Source organism: Drosophila mauritiana, chromosome 3L (genome assembly GCF_004382145.1).
Source record: "Drosophila mauritiana strain mau12 chromosome 3L, ASM438214v1, whole genome shotgun sequence".
NCBI lineage: Eukaryota > Metazoa > Arthropoda > Insecta > Diptera > Drosophilidae > Drosophila > Drosophila mauritiana.
The window spans coordinates 16770556-16786424 of NC_046669.1; the positions used below are offsets into that span (position 1 = coordinate 16770556).

Here is a 15869-nt window from a genome sequence, read left to right on the forward strand (position 1 = left end):
TTCGGTGCGTCCAATGCATAATCAACAAGCAGCATATATTTATGGCCTTGCCAGACGATGGCAATATAAATCAAAAGCTTTTGCAACTCCATCCATCATCCAGCTCGCAGCTTGCCTTTGCCACCTCAGCTCCACCCCGTGTCACGCCCCCCTCCCCCCCTCGCCAACCCTTCCGTGCCACAATTTTCGCACGAAAATTTAAAGAACCATTAAATATTCTTAAGACGTTTAATCCCTTTTTAAGGCACACTAACTATTTCAAATTAATCAATTAGATTTGAGAATAATATTTTATTAGATATCCTCTATCTTTAGCTTATATCTTACATACTAGAAATAAAAACATATTTCAGCTTTAAGGATTTGTATTTCTCCAAGTTGAATTACCATTTTCCCACTGTCCTAGTATGAGTGTGCAGTTGGGTTAAGCGATTAAGAAAAACCAAAGCGTGAAACTAGGCAAAAAGGATGCCGAAAGCTGGCTCAAAGGCAGGTGGCATGGCACGGCAAGATGCCGTATCTGAAGTTGAATTTGAAGCTGAAGTTGTCCTCAAATTGAAGGCAGCCGGCGGATGCAAATTGGGGAAAAGGGAGTACGGAAAGTGGAAAAAAGGAAAACACATAAACAGCAAGGAAAGCGGAGAAAGCGCGCCGGCAGTTTGCAGAGCATCCTTGTGCTGTTGGCAAATTCAATTCAAATTTTGTAAGCATTAAAAATTGTTGTTGGCCTGACTGCAGAAAACTTGGGAAACTCGCCGAAGGAAAGTCGCAGAAAGCGACGCGAAATAAAAGTGATTGTAAGTGCCAGCAGCAGCGGGGCGGCTGGCGAAACGCAGGGGCATTCGGAGTGGATGGTTGGGAAAAACGCCAGAGAAAGCGGCACAAAAGCAGGAAAATTTATGAAAAGATAAAAGACGCAGGCGTTCATTCAAACATAACACACACAGATACACACGCCCACACACCCAAACTCAGGTGAGGACAAGCAATTTTAAATGGCGGCAGGCGGCCTAAGTGCACTACAAAAAAAAAATGCTCAAAGCCAGCTTAGAGTTCTTCAAAATAAGTACTAGTGATTAAATGACCAATGAGCTTTTTTTAAACTAATAGTATAAACAAAAATTACATACATCATCTCTATCGAAAGTTCTAAGGATAATTGATACATTTTAATTTATTAAAGGATCGTCCTGATTCTTGGAATGTCCGATAAAACTTATTTCTATCAATAATTTTCTGAGTGTAGGAGTTCTGAGAAGGGGCAGTGTTGGAGATCGCGAGGGAGCCTGCCCCGTTTGGTGGCTGCCACTTGAGGCCGCATTACTTCAACTTTGAAGATGCTCGAACGCCTTGTGCCTTGCCTTCCTACGCGGGCGACACCTAGCGTGCGCAGCTGGAAGCTGCATTCGGTGGCAGGACGAGCGATTCTCGAAAGAAAGGTCCTGCGGCCCACTGTCCTCCTCCAGCATCCCCAGCATCTATGCTATGTAATATGCAAACAGATTTTTTTCACTTTCATTGGGGATGTTGTGGCTCCCGCCCACACCCACCGCCCCCTCCCCCTCTCTCGACGGACTTCTTGTTGCTTGTTTGCGGCAAACACAACACCCGAGCCCACCCAATCCCCTCTTCCAACCACAGAACGTTTGCTGAAAAGAAGTTTTTTAGCAACTCAGCAGAAAAAGGAAGCACGATGAATGCGAGGGGGCTCGAAGGCTTTGTCTGTGGCAGCACATTTTGAAAATGTCCCCGCCAGTGGGACAGTGTTGCCTAATGTCATGTGCACTCCAGCCCACTAAAGCCCCCTGAAACTACCCCCCTGCCAGCGCCCCTTTGTTTGAGGGGTGGCAATAAAAACACGCAACAAAAGCTGAAAGCTGCAGCACACAAAACATTTAATCACACTTTGCACAACTTGTTGAAAATGCAAGCTTGCAGCTACCCCTCCTCCAATTTCCCAAGCCCCACCTCTTTCCACCCCTGTATTCAGCACCCCCTTTTGTGCTGGGTGCTGTGGGACCAATTGGCAAATTAACTTTCAATTCAATTCAATGGCAGCATTTGAAAGATACATTAACACCTGCCCCATAGACCAATTGGAAATACAGAGAGAAAAGTGGGGGCTGTTCAAATTTTTTAACATCTGTTCGAAAAAGTAAAGCCGTGAAGTATTTAATTAGACAACTTATAAAATTTTATATCACTGAAGATGCATTTTGCAGTGCTTTAAAACGTTTAATAATAATTGACTTACTACTTTTTTCTTCAGTGCTGCAAGGGAACCGGAAAGAGAAGGAGAAACCGATAACGGTTTAGATAAAGAGGGGTTTAGTGCATGACACGCCCCTCTGGGCGATCCCTTTGGCCTTTTGATTTGGCTTCTTGTAAACCCGATGACTCGTTTTGTATTTCCCCGAGTGTGTGTGTTAAATTGAAAAGGTTAATCGAGTCAAATTTGTAATGATAGTTAATCTCTATTCTTTCACTCCTCAATTGGCAATGACATCCAATGTTGCACAAGCTGTCGATAATCATGAATAGGCCATTTTTTGATTGGTTTTTTTACTAAGAAAATGTAATATGTAAGTTTACTTTTATTGATTTAAATATTCAAATGCACTAAGTTCTTGATAGATTGTTACTCTCAAATCTTAAAGTAAACTTCTTAAATGGTTGTCTGTGCACTTTTATCCATTGCTTCGCCACAGAAATTATTTTCGCTGGCAGTTACATCCCCGAAAACTAATATCTTCATCTCTGCGTCCTTAGACATTTCCGCTTGTATTGGCCGTAACTCAATTTCCCTATAGCAGTTATTATGATGGCTACGTGGAAGAGGCAGGCAGCGCGGCTTATCAACGACTGAGGCACTAAATCAACTTCTGCCTCGATGCCCCATTAACCCCGCCCCGTGGAGCAGGGCACAGTTGTTACCTATCCCAGATAGCCCCCAGATGCCCCACCTTTGTGCTATGTCACCAGCAGCATTCTGGCAGGACGAAAGATAAAGCCAAGCCAAATCCAGGACGAAATCCACATCACAACAATTTGCCGACGCTCTTAAGCCGTTCCGAGAAAGGACTGCGATGTATGGCAGGCAAAAAAATAAAGAACAGAATGAATAATTGCCAATATGCCACAAATTATTTCAAATGAAATGTGAGTTCCAACCACAAACGAGCTCGTAAAATATGTATTTATGATTTATAAGCAAGCACACACATAATAACAACGAAATTTCACAAAAAAAGCGAGGGAAGCCCAAAAAAATGAGTACAAATATACGTATATTGTGCAAGGCAACATCGTAGATAAAACTTTGACAGAATTGGGGGCGTGGTCGAGGGCGTAGTTGCATTGAAATGCAAGCGAAAGAGTTCGGGCTCGCAGTCGAAAAGTTGGCACAGCCAATGAGATAGATTTTGACATGGACGGAGGCCAAGCAGAAGCCACTTAAGCAACGTCCTGCCGCCGACCTCGTCCTTTGAATCCTGGGGCAACTGATCCGCCGAAGTAGATTGCCAAACGTCAGGACACGGCGGACGCAAAGGTAGCAAAAAATGCGCCACGTAATGGGTAGTGCGCAGTGATACCCTGTAGAAGCCACAAATCAAAGGATTCCATTCTGGCTAAGGGGAAATCCGTAGCTTAGATAATTATTTGTTTTATTATTAATCGATTAGCAAGGGGTATAACATATGTTGGGACTATGCTTGACTTTACAATATACATTCATAAAGCGTTTTAAAATTGGCTTAAATGATACAAATATACTATTTTTTAACTTTATAATAAACGATTTGTATCCTGGCAATCAAGGCAGCCCAAGTATTATATCAAAAGGCAATGAATGAATTATGTGATTATACACCTGTTTCCATCTTACAGGGTATCACCAACTTAAGCTAAATAGAACTGCCTGCGTTTGCGTTTCCGTTTCCCAGAGGTATGTGCAACGGGGGCAATGTTTGTGGCCCACAGAAAAAGGAAAATTGAAAGGCAGCCAAGGCGGGAAAGGAAAGCGAATGGGAAAGGGACTAAATCGCCTGGCCGTGAGAAAAAAAGGGACAGCGATAAAGCGGCCGAAAGTCGAAGGAGCATTTGCAATAATAATAAGTTGTTTACGGCGCGTGAGTTAGCATCAAAACAAGCGCTGACATTTAGGGGCGGACACGAACACTGACTTGGTAAATGGACACGGAGTTTTGGACATGGCCAAAAAGATGTGCAAGGAGACATGCAGTTTGCGCCGTCTGGAGCCCCTTTTTTGGCCAATTTCTGGCCTGGCATTTCCTTGAAGCCGTCGCCGAAGTGGCGCCAGCTGGCGTGGCTTTTCCACAACTCGGCAAAAAGCTTGACGCCATTTTTATGAATGAAAAGCGCTTTCCACGCGCCGAAGCTCGAAGAGAGCATTTAAGAGAGCCCCACTCCTAAGAGCGCCGAAGAGCGGCAGGAGAGAGAGAGAGCTTGGCAGCAGCAGCTGATTCTGATTGGCATGGGTGTTGCAGGTTGCGCGTTGCACGTTGCTGCCGTGTTGTAGTTTTAGTCACGTGCCAGGCTTCAAATCAAACAGGATGATGGCACATTAAAGCACCATTTTGCACGACTAACGAGTTGCAACTTCGTGGCTGCAACTTCGTGGACGCAATGATTGCTGTCCCTGTTGTTCTTGCTGCGGGGTCATGCAACTTTAATATGTAAACAACACCTCCCCCTGTCGGTGTGTGCCGTTGCTGGTGTGTGCGTCTACCGGAAGCAGACATGTTGTGACACTCTTTGACTTGACCTCAGTGGCAGCAACAACAACAGCGGCAGCAGCAGCAATAGCAGCAGCACCACTAACAACACCAGCAACATCTGCAGCTGCAGCAGCAGACAGACTAGAGCCATAAACGCATGTCAATCAGAACCAACTGCCAGCTGACATTATAACAGAAAACCAGGCAAAGACCGAACGAAATGCCAGTTAAAACCCAGCAGCAACTTGCAGCAGCAGCAACATTAGGAAGCGGCAACAACCAACCGTGTTGTCTGCAACAACCGAAACAATTTTCGGTTATGCAAAGGAGCTACACAAATTTTTGGTCTGACCCAGTTTAAGGCCAACAGCAAAGAGCAAAGAGGAAGGCTCACTCACACAGACAGCGCGTTACGTGAGGTCCTGGCCGATTGCGGGTGGCTTTTGGCTAGACTAAGACCGGCGTGCACACATACATACAATATATGTATGTATGTATGTACACATACAGCCATGGAAAGCGCAGGAAGTCGGGACAGAAGTGGTAGTGGATTCAGCTAGGAAGACACGTAGCGCACAATTTCGTAATAACTTAATCGATGTCGACTCCGGGAGGATTTCAGCCATCTCTTCGATTTTTTTTGTGCCGCATGCCCTGGAAGTTATAAGGAGTTCTTTAGTTGTGATAAAGATCTGGCAGGCCTAACTAAATAAAGTTAAGACAAACAAAGATTCTTTAAATACTAGATTCAGAGTATTGCTGAGAACAACAAATGAGACTATAATTAACTGAGATTAAGCAAAACAGTTGTCAAGCACTATTTAAAATTTTAAACAATAGTCAGGAAAGTAATAGATCTTAAAGTCGACAAATAGTCGTTATGAAAATAATATCAAATACATATTGGAACATAATTCACCTTTCAAAATAAGCAAATTACTTGGTAATAAAAGGGAATATATTTTAATATAATGGAATTTTATAAGAAAAATCTTGATGAGGGTATCTGATGTGCGGAGGTCCCCCGAAGTCTGCTGCCTGCATTTTCTTCATTTTTCCGCCGTGTGTGTGTGAGTGTGCGAGAGAAGCCTATCAAGTAGGAGCTTGGCTTTGGTAGCAGGCAGGAAGTTGGCAATATATTTGACTGCTCTGCGAACGGAAGCGCAGCTAGGGCCCCTGACAATGGTGCGGTGACTTGCCACCTAATGGGGAAAAGTGGGAAAATGGGCCGGCTGTAGGGTGGATGGGTGAATGGGGGCTGGGCTGAGCCGAGCTGAGCGGTTAACAACCGTTGGGGAAAATGTCACTTAGAGGCACTGCAGCCGGCAGAGTCTCAAAAATAGAAAGGAAAGCGGTGAAAAACGGGCTGCGAGGAGAGAAAGGAAAACAGGAGCAACGAGCTGGAAACAATGAAGGCAAAAGTTGTCGCTGTTCAGTGGTTTTTCGGTGCGAAGTTCGGTTTGCTGGAACTTCTAATGAGACCGAGCTGGAAGCAAAGATATCGAAGTGGCTTTCATTATTGGACTCGGACACTCGATGGATAAGAATATTTACCTTTGCCGTGTCAAAATTGCCTGGCACCAAACAAACTGGCCACGAGCAGACGAAAAACTTGCAGTTGTTCAAAGAAAATCCGAGTCGCAGAACTAATATAAAGGTTGAAAAGTGCACAGGAAAAAGTGTATCTCATCTTTTGGGGCATCTTTGGTTTATTCCTCAGATACATACATATATAATAAGCGATTTTGATTATATGTATCTATGAAAGTTACATTTTGCAAAGCAAATAAACTATAATGAACCTCATCCCTATGTAAAGGCATAAAATCTACGATTTTTGCGAATAAGAAGGATACAAATGTTTTACTTTTCAGTTGCCAATTAAGTTGCATTGCATGACTTTTAACCGGAGGTTAATATATACAGGCAGTCTAGGATATCATTTTCAATACGGTTTTATGCTTACGTTAAACGGAGATGTCTCGTAAAATATAATAGGCGTTTAGATAGTTTAGCATTTAGCTTCTCCTAAGTTGGTGCTGAAATTAAGATGCCAATAATAGCGTCGAGCCATTTAGGTGGGATCTTCTCGCCGTGTGGGTGACGACGTGGCTCTGCAATTGAAATGGGCCCAAAGACACACCGAAGGCATGGCCCAAACAACAAACACATAAAGTCGATAACCCGGCCAGGATGGCGAGTGTGTGTGACGTGAATCGCAGGATATATAGGGGAGGAGCTACAGGAGCCGGAGGAGCTGGAGCTGGAGCTGTGTGCTGCAGTGGCTCGACTTTTGTGCCCGACTGTCTGACTGCATATTTGCTCGTCTGCTTTGCCTATTTTCACGTCTTTTTTCCCCATTTTTTTGTTCTCTTATTCGCCAGCTCAGAACTTGCGACTTATGACTTCCCGAGCCGACAAAAAGAGCCCAAAAAATGGGTGGTGGTGGCCACCCAGATACACGGAAACGAGAGACTCCCCCAAGTTCGGTGTTGACATTCACAGCGCTCATTAAATGCGCTGCACCACGACCATCTCTCTATCTTTTGCAACTAAAAGTTGGTAAAGTTGGTAGTTTAGTTAGCTGGCCTGCTCGTGAGTATTTGGCCAAGTCATAATGTTCTTGTTAAGATTTAGCAAATTGAAAACAGTCAAGAGGCGGCATGCCACGCTTTAATCTATATTTTAGGATCCGCTCCTACTGCTATAATAATAATAATAATAATAGCTTGTTGTTATTGCATAATTTTAATGTGTCGTCCTTAATTTAAATGCTTCCGCTGCACACGGAGCACGAGGCGAATCCTTGGCAATGTCACGACATGGCCTCGTCTTGTATCCTTCCACCTACCTACCTCTGTCTACCGCCCCATAGTTCCCTTTCTAGCCCTATTCCTCTCTGCCCGTCTGCCCTCGCCGTCCGCATTGTCGTGTTCCGTTTTTGGCTGCCAAAAAATTGTCTATTAGTTGGGCCAGAATGAACATTCCATAATAATGGCATATGACAAGCGCCACATGCGGCTGCAATTGAAGGAGAAAGCCGGCGGGGCGGAGGATCACTGATGGTAGATGCTAGATGGTGGATAGTAGGTAGGTAGGTGGTACAGGATAAGGCTGGATGCTTATTAATTTAAAATTTACGTAGCATGCACTTAGGCGCCGGCTTGAAATTGCAGCTCTCCTCGCCAGCAACTTGGCTAAAATCTGCGCAGTCAAAACGGTTTTAGGGGCCCCACAGGCTACACGACATTTTGATACTTCGTACAAGTTAATTAATTGTTGGCAGGACCGAGGCGAGCAGCAATCCTGCCGACCCGTTGCCTTTTGCTCCTCTATATATGTATGTGTGTGTGTGACTACACACACATGCACTATATATTCAGTGTCACTTGTGTAAATATTCAAACCAGCTACGCCCCCCAAAGTTGATAGCCAACACGAGGAAGCGGCGGAAAGATGAAGGAGCACTCGGTGCAGCGGGTGAAACAACAAAGTGTCTAGGACTAGAGCCAAAGGCGCAACAACATGACCAGGAGTCCAGGACATTCGCATTCACAGACGGGGGCAAAATAATAGCGCCAAGTTACGGAACATTTGGAAAAAAAAATATAAATGCAACTCTATATGAAAACAATTATATAAAAATCTTAAGAAATCTTGTTAATCGAGAAATCTTCTTGGAACTTAAAATAAAATTTGCTATGTTTTCGAGGGCTTGCCGTTCGTGTATATAAAACATAGAACTAACTGAATCTAAACTAAAGAGTAAACCACTTTTTAAACAGCTAATGAAAATTCTAAACTACAAGAGGTTATGTTAAGTTTAATTAAGAACAATATTCTACAAAAACTTTATATATGACAACTTTGAAGCCAAAGTCCAAAACTTGGTCCGCACCGCTGTTATTCTGACCGCAGCTGTTCGGCTGAAAAACGAGACGTCGTATGCGGCATGTGTGAACTTTTTAACCAAACTCGTGCCAAAGTCAACAAAACAGCGAAACTGGAGACAGAAGACGGGTCAGAGCAACTGCAGCAGGAGGATGACGGAGCTACGGCGATGGAGGCGTTGAAAGCAGAAGCCATTGGCCAACTGGCAGGACATTAAATGCGATGCAAAAGCGAACGCAGGCGGATGGTCGGTCGGTGGACGACAAACCTTTCTATCGGAGCCAAGATGCGGTGGCCACAGCCTCCGGATAATCACATTCAAAAGAATATGAAGCGGGCTGCAAAAACATCACCGAAGATACAGCGGGGAATGTGAGTAAAAAACGAGTGCACTGGGAAATATTAGTGTGAATTAAATGGATTATCTTAATTTGATTGCAACGAAACATTGTAGTGATATGCTATGCACTCATAGTAGGTTTGAAAAGTCGGATTTAATGTTTCTTGGTGATGTGGAAATTTTTGAATATTTTTCTCAGTGTACAAAGAACAGTAAGAGGGTGATAGTCAACGACTGTGAAAGAAACAGGAAATGTTGCACGGCAAATTCAATGCGAAGACAGGGAAGCAGTGAACTTTGACTGATGGACGCACTGAGTGACTGACTGAGAAAAGGAAAAGGGATTCGGATGGGGAAGGGATGGCAAAAGGGCTGGAGAATGGAAAGGGGCGGGGTGTTTGAAAACAACTGGGGAATGGCTGGCTGGGGGCAACCGTCCGGCACTTATTTTATTGACAATTTTATTTTCTTCTCCTCCGTTTTTCGCCTGCCGTGCTGAGCTATTTCAATTTGACGCTTCTGCTTGCGGCAAATTGTTGCTAACTGCCTTTGCCGTCGAGTGGCATAAATTAATCAGGAAATCGAACGAGGCAACGACTACGATGATGGTGAAGGTGACACGCCTCCGCTGCACCGCGCCACGCCCCCCATTTCTCGACATCCTGATCCGCCCAGGCGGGCTTGTTTCCAAAAATTTGACAACTTTTAGATTTTTAAAACCAGCAGCAAACATATTTTGTCATCATCGTTTGTTTCCTGATTCAATTGCAATCGCTGGCTGGCAATAGACTGCCGGTTTTAGTTGCCAAATTGAAGAGTTACTATATAGAGTGGCGCAAATCCAGTTTAGAATGTTAGCCGAAACTTTAATTGCTGCGCGTAAATGGCTTTCGCACTAAACCGTTTCTTAAGTGGCCAATTACCGGCTGTAGTGATTGATTTGAAGAAATACATCGATTTCTATGTTAGATTGAGTGAGCTCCAATTGAAAACAACTCGGAGTTATTGCAATTGGATGGATCTCTAGAATTAATTGAAAATATACTTAAAGAAATCAAAGCAATATCAAGCAAATCAATTTGTAAGCTTATTATTAACCTAAACATAAATTTGTATTCAAAACAACTTCAACGATAACTTTATATTATACTCATGATTCGCTCACATTTTATGAAATTCCATAAAGGATTGAGTTATATGAAAAATTTCACTTGTAAATGTCAAACAAGTATTAAATTCTTTTGTTTCTACCTCTGAACAAAAGTTTATAATCTTTACAATCGCGAAGGGAAAAAGATTAGGCACAACTGAACATTTATACATATAGATAAGTATAAGAATGCTCTAAGATCAAATAACCGCATTGAGGCATAAAATATCCACCTTAAGATCTCAAATTACATTGAATTGCGACACTGGCAGTTCATTGCCATTCAAAAAAAAGGGCTTGCTTTGCACCCAGTTTCCCATCAGTCGAGGACACATGATAGACAATCCCCTGGCGGTGTTTGCTCCAAACCTTTTGAACTCTTTTCAGCCATCTATTGACTTTACCTGGCCAGTTTGGCGGCAAAGCGTCAAAAGGAGAAGAAGCGCTGCTCGAGAAATAAGCCCGGATATGCACACAGCCATAATGCTCGGCGCAAACAGAGGCTCCTCGTCGGGCTGGCTTCATTTTCATTTGCATGACACAAGCTGGCAAACAAACAAACAAACAAAAAATAATAATAATAAAAAAAGGCAAGTAAATCGAGAAATGCATATTAATTTGCTCAAAGTATCTCGGGCCGAGACTGGTGGCGCTTTTATCGCTAAGCGGCATCGAAATGTGAGCGATATGCATGCATAGATTCTACTCCGCTACTCGTTTTTTGTCTTCCACAGCCACTCTTTCCATTTTTTCGATCAATTCACTTTTCTGGATGTTTTTGCTGCTGCCCCCCTCCTTATTTGGTTATTTGTTGCATGAGTAATGTGCCGCACCGTTCTGCAGATGCAAATGTATCTGTAGCTGTAGCTGTATCTTTGGTGCATATATAAATAGTATTTCAGTTGAACGCACATCCGAAATAGCAAAATGCGGAGCGGGTCGCGTATTGTGTTTCAAAAATGTTGTTAAAGTTGACACAAATCACGAAGGGGCGTCGAGGAGCAGCCTCGCAGTGGAGGCAAACAAAAAGCCAGCGAAGGCTTTTCATCCAGACATATCCACATCCATATGCACATAAAGATGAATGGCGAACTCCCGATCCCCAGCCGAAAAAAGGCACCAAAAGTCGAAGTCGAGTGTTTCCAGGCGATAGCAGCAAATACGTTTTCAATGCATACAATTACTTCCAGCAAACTGCTTGCGAAATTAAAATTAAATTACGCCGGGGCGATGCTGATTTCCCGGGATGGAGGCGGAACAACCGGAGGCTGGATGAGGATGACTGCAGACGGCAAAGTTCATTAAGTTATTCGAGTATTCGCATTCGAGCATATGACTTGCTAGTTGACACGAAAGCATCACAAAGGCGGCACCTATCGGGGGCGGTTGGCAGCACTCGAGAACGTCATTAAGTAGCTAAGACAATCGTGCCAATCATTAAAAATCTTGGCCCAGCTAGAGTCAAACGCTCCTGAGTCCTGAGTGCCTTCGGCCCCCACTGCTGCTGCAATGCGGATGCTTCTATTCCACTGCCCCTCATCATCGTCATCATCCTCGCCATCATCTCTGCAGTTATCAACACGTACGCAGTTCGCCAGTCGGAGAACCAACTCAACTCATCTCATCTCAGCTCAGCTCATCTCAGACCAGCTCCGCTCCAGATCCCGCCTGCGAGTCCGACCTGTCTAAAGCAGCCCTAACTATGCCGTTAGACCCTGTACGTTATGCGCTAGAGCCGAGCGCATGTTTATAGACGCCCTAGATTAGGTCTTTGTCAGCACATTTCGAGTGTGTACTGTGCGGGAGGAGGAGCTGGGCATATGTAGCCACAGCAGCGGACAAAGAAATAATAACAATAAGTAAATACAATATAAAAGGGAACAGGAAGCAGTAATCCTCCCTACCATTAAGGTCCATAAGTGTTCCAGTGTATATAAACTGAATATTTAGCAATTGAAGTAAGTCCTTTGTTCACATCAAACTCCTTTCTAAAATATAACAACAATTCTCTAAAAATCTCTGCTGCTCACCGCACTTGAATATATTTCACAAAAATGATTAATTACATTCGCAGTGCTAGTATCTTGACCTGGGCTGTTTGTGCGACTGTGTGCTCGAGTGGCGATAGCTGCGAAAAATCCAAAGCATAAGCTTTTGGCGCGAGTGGAAGTGGAAGCCACTTGAGCCGGCGTTCTGGTGTTCTGCTGTTCCGGCCTCTGCCTTCAGCGCCAGAGCTGCAACTTGGCTAACAATAATACAACTAGTGGGTGGCCAAGAGTTCGGGGCAGTGGCAAGAAAGGGCCCGGAAAGAAATAGACTCGCAGAGGAGCATCTTTGAGCTCGGACTTGGACAAAAAGCATGATTCCTTGCGCTCAAATGGCAGCTAATTGAATTGTTTGCTTTCTTCTGCTCATTGAAAAAAAAACGATTTAGCTTCATTTTCGGACATAACAAAAATAAGTGGAATATTCCTAGCAGCAACACGAGTTTCAAAGAATAAGAAGCATCAACTAAGATGTTTAGGATTTTCTTCTAGATTCCGTCTTGATTTATTCAAGCCACTTTTTAAATAGTTTATAGAACCATTTAAATCTTAATTTTTGGCCCTTTTTCATCGACTCACGTGCCACTCATTGACCCTTCGCCGCAATTTCCATTCCAATTGACTTTTGCGCCGTCTCGATTTCCGCCAAAGACATTTTTTTACACTTGCAGCAACTCGTTGTGAGTTGGCCCTGTTGTGAGTTCTTGTGGGCCCTTTGGCTTTTGCCTAATTTACCAGCTCCATGGGGCCAACTGGCGGCTGCCAAGAAGCGAAAATAAAAATTAAAAAAGAAATAAGACACACACAGCGGCCAGCGAAATGGCGAAAGATAACAAAAGAGCCGAGCAAAAACACACTCATACCCAAAAACCAAAACTAAACGAGCAATGGGTGTTGTCGGGAGGGGGGTTTCTGTGGGGCGGCATTCGTATTGAAGAAGCCATTTGAAAATTTGAAAATTTTTTGGCACAGGTACAGGAAACCGGTCCCCAGACCGCCCCCGTCCTCGTACAAAATCAAAAAAACCCGTGAGAAGGGGGGAAACATTGAGAAAGGCCAAAATAAAGAGACAAACCAAAGACCGCATTGACTGTTCAACTACTATACATATATAGAAACGTGTGTGTGGTGATAGTGTGCGCTATAGGTTATAATATGTTAGCGTAATGCCGAGTGGCACTCTGATGATGGGCGGAGCCAACAATTTCGCTAAACAAAAAGCAAAAAAAAAAAAACCAAAATCCAAGCAACAACACAAAGCGGCAATATATGTGCACTATGCTATATGGCATGGTGTGTTCTTTTTCTTTCTTTGCTTTTTGGTTGAGCACTGCAGATACTAGATATAAGGGCTCCCAAAAGGCAAGCGCATCTTGCCAGACGGCTGCAATCCCTACTTTGCAGACCTCTTTTCGAGTGCCATCCAAATTCGGTTAATATGCATGCCCGACGAGCTTTGACGGCAAGCTGCCTTTTGATTAGCCTAATGAAACTATGCGGCTGGCTAAGATGGGGTAGAAAATCCGGCAGAGAATCATACCCGTCCCCCGGCAGTTTCCGTGCATCTCGAAATTCGTATCTGAAGTCGTCGCACAATTGACGTCAGATTCCGATTCAGATTCGATTCGAAAAAGGGAGCAAATCTCAAGCATTTGATCAATTACAATTTCCAATTTAAACAAGGCCCCGCCTCTCGATTCATTGTTGTCTCACATTGTTGTTAATTCACATAGAACAGAAGCTGAAACCGAATCAATTCGTAGCCCATTCAAATTAAGATACAAAATTCAGTTCCTCACACATGTCTACACATTTTGGGATGTTGAGAAACTCACTTCTCGATTGGGAAATTGAATGGGAGTAGAAAGATAGATTTTGCTTCGGGGATTATTATTAGTTAAAAATCGACAAAAGCAACAGAATTTTAAGAGTCTCTTTTGAAAAGCAAGAAATTCAATTTATTTTAATATTTCATTTTAGTTGAAAATATCTAGTAAAATATTTTAAATTATTTGTAGCTACGAAGTTGTTTTCGTCCACGATTTCCCCACTTCCTGGTTGCTTTTTAGCGCAAAATTGCTACTTAACTCTGCTGCTAATTGACCCCTTTATCAGGCCCAAGTCAATTTTTAGCCGAGATCCACTAATTTTCACTTAACTCGTTTTTCACTCACCTGGACTTGTCTGCCAACTGAGGCCGCCAATGAACATTTTTCTGAAACGAGAAGAGCCAAGAGAAGGGAAGTGTAAGATAAATGAGGCATTAGCTATATGTATGTACGAGGCACGAGCAAAAAATTAGATAAATGTTATGGCCTGGCCAAAAGACAAACAAACAAACGACGAGCTGGCGATCTCTTATCGGCTCCAATGTCCGGATGGGATGCCTCCTCAGAGCCAGCTTCTTCATTCCGGCCAAAACAAGTGGAGGATGGTCTGCCCATTCTGCCCCACATCCCCGCCCTCGTCATTATTACCATTATCTCAATCATCATCAGCTGCGGCACTTGCAGTTCCAGTTGCGGTTGTCTGCTGTCTTCATCATTATTTAAATCATAGAAAATAAGCCGCTTTCCCGGCATTGTTTTCGTGCTGGAAATCTCACCCACTCCCTACCACCTTTCCACCCTGTCTCGTCTGTCGCCCCCTCCCCCTTCCACCATTCCAGGCAGCCACTGCAGCGGCTTATGCAACAAAAAGAAGACAGTAACATGGCCCTAATTAGGAGACTTCTCAGATGCACTTCTCACTACGATGAAATATTAAATTAAAGATATTTGGAATCATTTCAAACAAATTGATATCTGATCTATAAACTTTTATGTTTTATTTAAATATTTAACAATAACTTTCTTTTACATGTAAGCTAATTAGAACAAGGGGAATAAGTTATCGTAAAAAATTTACTGTTTAAAAATTCTATCAAATTAAATTAGAATATAATAAAAACCAATCTTCAAATGAGACTTAATAGTTACCCGACATCGACCAGCAGTATATTTCCATATTACAGGAATTAAAGAAGGTAATACGAAAAATTAAGCGATAAACCATCTTAAACTGAACTTCTGAACTTTCTTGGCCGACAAACCGAGCAGCGAATGGAAATAGGCTTTTCCCCAGGGAGAGCGTGTGGAAAACAAAAGGCAAAGGCTGTGCCCGAAACGAAAGTAGGCGGTGGAAACACAGTGGCAGTAGGAAAAGCACCGACGACGACGACAATGATTATGAAAACTTCAACAAACTGCAAAAGAGCGCAACAGTGGCACGAGGGGATGTGGAGCGGTCTAACGGGGGGGGTGGTGGTGGGTCATTGGGCGGTTGAAAGGTGGCGGGTGCTCTGCTTTGTGGGTGGTAGAGGGGGCGTGGCAAATGCAGTTGCAGGCTATGTTGCTGGCGACACGAAAACGAATGTTAAACACACACAAAAATGCATAGGAGCACAAATTGCAATGAAAAGCAAAATAAAACAAGCGCTGGGAGACAGAGAGAGAGAGAGCTAAACTAAATGAAAATGTTAATAAAATGTGCAGCAACAAATGCAACAGCGGCAGCAACAAAAGCGGAAAGTAAGCTAAAAGAAAAACTAAACCAAGGAACGGAAGAAGCGTCAACAACAACAGCTGGAAAATAGGCGGCAGGTGGGTGGCAGGTGGGCGGTTGGGCGTTGGCAAGGTGGGGGCAAAAAGTAACAGCACTGCAGA

At 43.5% G+C, this 15869-nt stretch overlaps 1 protein-coding gene across 4 annotated transcripts in view; it reads right to left on the reverse strand.

Moving 5' to 3' along the window:
* LOC117141065 (RNA-binding protein Musashi homolog Rbp6) overlaps nt 1-15869 on the reverse strand; it is a 175491-nt gene that overhangs the window by 144799 nt on the left and 14823 nt on the right. For all 4 annotated transcript variants that reach the window (XM_033304356.1, XM_033304357.1, XM_033304355.1 and 1 more), the window contains exon 3: nt 14340-14380. In XM_033304356.1, coding sequence (XP_033160247.1) covers nt 14340-14380 — 41 coding nt within the window. The remainder of the gene's footprint in view (nt 1-14339; nt 14381-15869) is intronic.